Source organism: Aristolochia californica, unplaced genomic scaffold (genome assembly GCF_029961685.1).
Source record: "Aristolochia californica isolate CCGP_79_NKW_82.1479 unplaced genomic scaffold, dmAriCali1.0.hap1 SCAF_2, whole genome shotgun sequence".
NCBI lineage: Eukaryota > Viridiplantae > Streptophyta > Magnoliopsida > Piperales > Aristolochiaceae > Aristolochia > Aristolochia californica.
The window spans coordinates 37,185,168-37,193,260 of NW_027181881.1; the positions used below are offsets into that span (position 1 = coordinate 37,185,168).

An 8,093-nucleotide genomic window follows, 5' to 3' on the forward strand; every position below is an offset into this window, starting at 1 on the left:
GCTAGAATCAAGTCTAATCTCAGGGGAGATTTATTGTAATTATGTATTTGAGCATACGTGTGACTTAAAAGAGAGATGAAATCTCTTTTATGAAAATTTCCAGCTAATAGAACTAAGATTAGTAGAATTTTCCAAGCACAAAATCTTGAGCGATGAATACTAATAAGGGAACATTCATAACAAAATATTTGGTGTTACTTATGGTGTGTGCTTATTTTTTAATTACTTGGATTATCATAAATTTGTGCACACTTTTATTTTTAATTGTAAAAAATCAATTCCCCTCTACCCCACCCTTCGAGAAGCCACCTAGGCTAACAAAGGTGTCTTTGCTTTCCCTGTTTATTTTTTAGAGTTCGAGATGTAGAAGGGGATATTCAAATTCACTAATTTTTTTTAGGCTTCTCTCAACCAAAGATACCATGATAAGAAAGGGGCATTGGAAGGTATATCAATTGTGATTATTAAGGACTTCACCTAACTAACTAACAATTTTCAGATATTTGTCTCAACCATAATTACCAAAATTAGGTAAATGTAATAGGAAACTAAAATTGAAAATGAAGTAAAAATTTTATAGGGAATATTAAGCTAAGAAAAAAATTGTGGAAAATTTGAGAAATTTCAATAACATTCTTATTAAATTTTAACTTGAAGAAAATAGACAACGATAGTGTTAAAACATTCATTTGTGGTCCTATGAGTTACAACAAATAGTTTAAAATAATTTTCACATATAAAATAGAAGATGGAGTATGAAAACTGAGTTGACCATTCATTATCTTGATCTGATATTGGTTCAGGTTAACCTTCTAGGAAGTTTGGAACACGAAATACTTGAAAAATAAATAAATAAATAAATATTTAAAATACTTAATAAATATAAGAAATTAAAATGTTGTGAATGAAGTCCACCAAAAAAACTTGAATACTATAAAATATTTTTGTGGACGGTGAAACACTTATTAACCCTTCGTTATGTTCAACTATAACACAAGCTTTTGCCAGTTGCAAAATAAAAAACTTAAATGAAAGTGAATTATTTTTTTGTGTTAGTGTGCTTAATGGAAAGTGTAGTGTAAAGTAATTTATTATGTTAGTATTCATAATGGAAAACATAGTGAAAAGAGGAGAATGAATTTATTAAAAAATTAATTATTTATTTAATTAAAAATTAAAAAAATAATTTAAAATTTTAAAATATAAAAAATAATATAAATAAAAAGTATGGTTACTTTTATAATATTTAGATACTTAATTAAATTCTTACTTTGACAATTGTTATAATGTGGGACCCACCATGGTGCACGACCTGGTGGGACTCACCATGAGGACATAGGATGCCAAGAAGAGTCCTCACCCAAACTAGCATGAGTTAAAAAGATAAGAAGCACAATCTTAAATGAGTTAGGAAGACTTGAAGATCAAGCGGGACCCACAAAGATACCACGAGCTGGTAATCTTATTGGATAAGGCCACGAGCTAGCCTCCTCCCTTATGTCCACGTTATTGAAGAAGAGTTCTAGTTCAACATATATTAGACCTCTAAGTAGATTGTGTTATTTTTTCATGATAGACTTATCTTATAGAGTTAGAGTTGGAATGTAATTAGGAGATTGAAAGGTTAATTGTATAAGGACTCAATATCTTCCTCTACTATAAATAGAGGTGTTGTAATTCGGAATTAATCAAGTTACACATCTCTCTCTCTCTCTCTCTCTCTCTCTTGCTTGGCACACACCTCTGTTTTTCCCTCTTCTCTTCTCTCTACCCGAGAGCTTTTCTCCCCTTTTCTTCTTTTTTTTCTCTTTTCTCTTACTCGTAATATTGAAAAAGGGATCCTAAATTGGACGACACAAAATCACCTTGGGCATTGCAAGGGACCTCGCCCATTTGCACTTGATTCACGAAATGCCGATCACACATGGAAACGTTCGATCTAGTAACGTCCACGTCGACAAATTTTTTGTTGCTAGACTAATGGAATTTGGTCTCGACAAGCTATTGGTCCCTGTTGTGGTCGACGAGATGGTGGCAGTAGCAAAAGACTGATGGATACAAGGCGTCGGAGCTGCACAAGATGAAGAAATGCAATTCCAAGACAAATGTTTATGCTTTTGGGATACTATTATTGGAGGTTTTTGTAGGGAAAAAAATAGGGAAAGATACACGAACAGGGGAAATGGTTAATTTGCCAGCATTATGAAAGCGATCGTGTTGGAAGAGACAACAATGGAGGTATTCGATGTTGAGGTATTGGAAGGTTATGTAAAGTGTGGTGATATAGTGTCTGCATGGGAGTTGTTCGACTTAATGTCTAAATGAAATGTTGTCTCGTGGAGTGCTTTGATCGATGGTTATGTCAAGGATGACAACTACAAGGAAGCCCTGGCTATAAATGAAAGGATGCAAATTGAAGGTCCCAAAGCAAATGATGTGACAATGGTGAGTGTTTTGTGTGCTTGTGCTTACCTTGGTGCTCAGGAACAAGGGAGGAAGATGCAACAGTATGTTGTCCACAATGGTGGATCTACACAAAATGGGCTTGCTGATGCGGCAATTGAGCTTTTCCATTTAATGGGTAAGTGTGAGGACATAATGGTAGATCATGGTAATATTGTAAGCTTTCTACCTGCTTTCTCCCATGTAGGAGCCTAGCAACAAGAAATGGTAATTCATGGAAGAACTATACGGATTGGTCTGATATATGATGTCTTTGTTTGAACATGTCTAATTGACATATATGCAAAGTGTGGAAGATTAAATTAGGCAAATTAGTTATTTAGTAAGGTCCCAAGAAGAAGTCTTGTTCCTTGGAATGCTATGATATCAGGTAATGGAATTCATGGAAATGGTGACCAAACGGTAGATATGTTCAAGGAAATGCAGGAAGAGGGAGTTAAGCCAGACCATGTTACTTTTGTTTCTTTGTTGCCTGCCTATAGTCAACAGGTTTGGTTGATGTGGGCCAAACATATTTTCATGATATGAGGAGAGTGTCCTCGGTTGAGCCTAATTTGAAGCACTATGCATGCATGGTTGCTGCTCTCAATCGAGTAGGTCAGATACATGAGGCACTTGAGTTTATTGAGACAATGCCAGTAGAGCCAACTGCCTCCATGTTAGGAGCTATACTTACTGGCCGCAATAACCATGGAACAGTGGAGCTTGGTGCATGTATCAATAAGTTCCTATTATGCATTATTCATAAGCAGATAAATGCCATAGAGAGAGTGGTTGGGGTAAGTACTAGAATTATTTTTGTTTTCCATAGTACTGCAATTAATGGGTTTAATGAGCACTTGCAAAATTCAGAGTTGTTTGATCTTGACGTGTTTAACACTACCTACAAAAAAGTGATGAACATACAATCCATTCTTGCTCAATTGATTGTAGGCTCAATTGATTGTAGTGGGTTTCCTCACAGCTTGCCCCAATCTGGGTACATTACATCAAGGGAAACTATTGCACACTTACATCAAGGTAGCTTTTAACTGTCCGCATTCAAGCTGCTTTTAGCAGTAGAGGTTATCACTGAAATTTTCGTATGGTTGTTGATGGCTTAATTGACTGAATATGCTTCTAAGGCTCATGTTGCTGGTCTCTATTATGGGATAAACAATACCAAAAGTGGAAACTAGGTGCAAATGATTTCAAGCCAACTATTGTCAGTACCAATTGAACCTGATCTGGGTCCAAGTCTTGGAGTTGCTGGTGTGCCAAGAATTGGATTTATATACACAAAATTAGTCAGAGCCTTGACCAGTATTGCTACGGCTACTTGTGGATTTCACACGGATATGCAGAGTGATTCTAGGGAAATAGTTTATGCAAAAAACAGAGATGGTGCACTAGAAGAAATGGAGGCAAACAAAAGTAATTATGAATCAGTTGATTCCTATTTGGATTTTCAAAATCGAAGTTGTGTCTCAAATTGAAATAGTCCAAACCACTGATATGTTGGGTGTATGATGTTGCTACCCAGTTTCATGACATGCCTGTCAAGGCAATTAAGGTGGAGGATACTAGAAGAGTTTTTAACCAAATCTCACAGAGGAATTTAAATTGTTGGAATGCAATGATGTTGGGACACTGTATTCATGGATGTCTTGCAGCAATGGTGGGACAAGGTTCCAGCAATAAAACGGGTGCCAAAACAACATCAAAAGAAAACGTACTACCCGAGGAAGTTACCTTTATTGGTCTGTTCTATGCTTGTATTCGTGCAGGATTAATATCAGAGGACCACAAGTATTTTAATGAAATGTTGACTATATCTGACATTAGTACCAAGTTTGCACACTTTTGGTGCATGGCTAATCTTTATACTAGTCTTGAGCTCATCCAAGAGGCTGAGGCTACGTGTAGATTTCACAAGGATATGCAGGTTAGGGCTGCTAAGGCCAGTATTCAATCTAAACCAACAGTCAAGATAATGGCAACAGTGCAGGTGGAGGATGTTACCATTTTGGAGGTTGGTTTAGAAGGAAAATTTGATGCAACTAATGAGGGGAGATATTACCATATGGAAACCCAAGGATATACTCTTGGTCAAATTGCTGGAGAGCAAGCTAGAATATTAAAGGATGGAGTGGCCGCATTTAGCGTTTCCTAACCAGCAGAAGCAATGCCAGTAATTGAAAACAAGGCCGCTCAGTTAGATGTGCATTTACAAAAAGCTCCTCCCTTGGACCGTGGGCTTGTTGAATGGTCAGCAACTTGGACTTCAAGGGGACCACCGATGTCTAAATGCAGGAATTGCAATTGCCCTATATCATACTTGGATTTAGAAAACAAGACACATTAAAGACACCGACCTAGAGGGGCGTGTTATCCTCTCTCCATCCACAAATTTTCAAGCTCAAAAAATTCATAACCAGTGGGAGGTACTCATCCAGTGGGCTGACACACAGCCAGCCAGCAGCTGCGACAAGGGCAGATGTGGAGACATTCTGCCAAGTCTACCCTACCTTCAAGCTTGAGGACAAACTCTTTCTCCAGGGGGGAGTGATGTTATGGACTCAATAGCAAGCTGAGTCATTCAGAGGCGACATGGCTGAGTCGATTACTTAGTTATTATGTTACTTAGTCAGTAAGTTAAGTCAATTACATAGTCATTAAGTTACTTAGTTATTAAGTTAAGTCATTAAGTTTATTTACTTTTAAAGTTGAATGTTGTGGAGGGGAATATCTATAATTTTGTACTCTTGACCCCTACTTAAGGGGTTAAAGGAATGGGAAAGAGTAAGTCTTGATTTAGAGTAAACAAGGGTTTTGAGTTCTCCCAAACGAACTCATAGGTGTGCGTTCTCCTCAACGAACCTAGGGTCTCAAGCTTCCCTTCAGCTTGATTTTCTTCTCTTCTCTTCTTCTTCCCTAGGAATCGTTGTGTTAGATATGGGACTGTAACAAAAACCCGTCGGTTGCAAGTGGGTTGATACTGTCAAACATAATCCATATGGGTCAATAGCACGATTGAAGGCTCAATTAGTTGCTAAAGGTTATACTCAGTGTTTATGGTATTGATTATGAAGAAACCTTCTCTCCAGTGGTAAAAATGAACTCGATATGTATATTATTATCTCTGGTAGCTAATTCATCATGGCCGATAGATCAACTTGATGTGAAAAATACATTTTTGAATGGGGATATTAACGAAGAAATTTATATTCAACAACCACTTAGGTATGTGGTTGAGGGGGAGTCAGTATGTCGACTAAAAAAAATCTTTGTATGGTCTCAAGCAGTCCCCTCGGGCATGGTTTGAGAAATTTAGTCAAGCCCTCATATGGCCTGGATTTTACAAATGCTTTGGAGATCACTCAATATTTATTGAAAACATATCGAGAGGTAAGGTAATTCTAGCAGTATATATTGATGATATCATTTTAACTGGTAGTGATTCCGAGAGCATCCAGAAAACAAAGAAAAATATATGTATTGAATTCAAGACAAAGGATCTTGGACTGCTCAAATATTTTTTGGGTGTTAAAGTATTATAATCCAGACATGGGATTGTGCTGTCCCAAAGGAAGTATGACCATGATCTAGTAGAGGAGACATAAATGATGGGATGCAAACCAGCAAAAACTCCTATGGACTCAAATACAAAATTATGTGGAGGCATTGGAGAATATGTAGATATTAGGAAATATCAAAGACTAGTGGGAAGACTTATTTACTGTGTATAACAAGGTCGGATATACCATATGTAGTAAGTGTGGCAAGTCAATACATGCACAAGCCACAACTTAGTCATTGGCAAGCACTTGAAAGGATACTGCGATATTTGAAAGGAGCTCCAGGATGAGGGTTTCTCTATATAAACCATTGACACTTTAACATCGAAGGATTCTCATATGCAAACTGGGCCAGATCCTAAGATGACAGTAAATCTTCTTCAAGATTTTGTACGATGGTTGCAGGGAATTTGGTTACATGGAAAAGCAAGTAGAAAAATGTAGTAGCACGGTCTAGTGCAGAAGCGGAATACAGAGCCATGGCACACACTGTTAGTGAACTCCTATGGATAAGATCTCTTCTCACTGAATTGGGATTCTACAAAGAAGCTTTGATGGTTCTATATTGTGATAATCAAGCAGCAATACACGTTACATCAAATCCAATCTTCCATGAAAGAACAAAGCATATTGAAGTGGACTGCCATTTCATATGAGAAAAGTTTCAAGTAGGTTTTTTTTATCTCTGAGGTATATATCATCACAAAGTCAAGTTGTAGATATTATCACCAAGCTGGTCACTCACAAGATTATGTTTACCATTTGCAGCAAGCTGGGCATCTATGATGTTTTCTCACCCTAGCTTGAGGGGGAGTGTTAAAATGTGGGACCCACCATGGTGCACGAGCTGGTGGGACCCACCATGAGGACGTCGGATGCCAAGAAGAGTCCTCACCCAAGCTAGCACGAGTTAAGAAGATAAGAAGCACAAGTTGAAATGAGTTAGAAGACTTGAAGATCAAGTGGGACCCACAAAGATACCATGAGATGGTAAACTTATCAGTATGAGCAGGAAGATCATGTGGGACCCACAAGGATAAGGCCACGAGTTAGCCTCCTCCCTTATGTCCACATTATTGAAGAAGAGTTCTAATTTAACTTATATTAGACCATTAGTAGATTGTGTTATCTTTTCATTATAGACTTATTTTAGAGAGTTAGAGTTGGAATGTAATTAGGAGATTGAAAGGTTAATTGTATAAGGACTCTATCACTTCCTCTACTATAAATAGAGGTATTGTAATTCAGAATTAATCAAGTTACACATCTCCTTCTTGAGTAAATCTCTCTCTCGTGCTTGACATACAACTTTTTTTTCCCCTCTTCTCTTCTCTCTACCCGAGAGCTTTTCTCCCATTTTTTTCTTTTTCTTTCTCTCTTTTGTTGCTCGAAATATTGGAAAAGGGATCCTAAATTCAACAACAATATCTAAATTAGCACTTAATATAATATTAAAAGTCATGAATATAATAAATAATAAATAGGGCATTTGATTGATAAAATAAGATAGATTTTAGTTTACTCTAAATTAATAAAATAATTAAAAAATAAAATAAAATTATTAATTAAAATAATTATAAAATTTTTCCTAAACAAAGATGTTTACTTTTATAATGTCCAGATGTTTGATCAAATTCTTATTTGTACAATATCTAAATTATCACTCTTAAATTAGTAATTTAATATAGTATTAAAAATCAAGAATATATATAAATACATAAATAGAGTACTTTTTATATAAAAATACTTTCGTAGATTTAAATTTTATAAGATGGTTATTACTTTTAGTCACTATTGTTAATATCACTATAAATATTACTAAATTTATTAATATACTTTTCTATACATATTATTATTTTATTGTATTAAAGTGATTAAGTTAATATATAATATGATATGTCCTACGAAATTATACTAGAACATAATAATATAATATTTAGTTCATTAATAATTTTATTAAATTTGAAATTATTTAACTATTAGTTAATTATTAATTTTTAACCACTCAAATTATTTATTAACTATTTCAGTATTAATTAGTAAACAAATTTTAGTCATTTATTAAAATTATTT

General features: G+C 35.4%; 1 protein-coding gene across 1 annotated transcript; it reads left to right on the forward strand.

Annotated features, from left to right (window-relative positions):
• Positions 1–2,245: 2,245 nt before the first annotated feature.
• On the forward strand, positions 2,246–4,615 carry LOC137955024 (uncharacterized). The gene is made up of 6 exons (XM_068801903.1): positions 2,246–2,253; positions 2,343–2,581; positions 2,953–3,242; positions 3,397–3,483; positions 3,642–3,876; positions 4,230–4,615. The coding sequence occupies exons 1-6, from the start codon at positions 2,246–2,248 to the stop codon at positions 4,613–4,615; spliced, it is 1,245 nt and encodes a 414-aa protein (XP_068658004.1).
• Positions 4,616–8,093: the final 3,478 nt, after the last annotated feature.

Coding starts and splice junctions, on each gene's coding strand:
- LOC137955024 (XM_068801903.1), top strand. Junction 3,243..3,396: donor CCATAGAGAGAGTGGTTGGG/GTAAGTACTAGA, acceptor AATTGATTGTAG/GCTCAATTGATTGTAGTGGG. Junction 3,877..4,229: donor AGAAATGGAGGCAAACAAAA/GTAATTATGAAT, acceptor GTATTCGTGCAG/GATTAATATCAGAGGACCAC.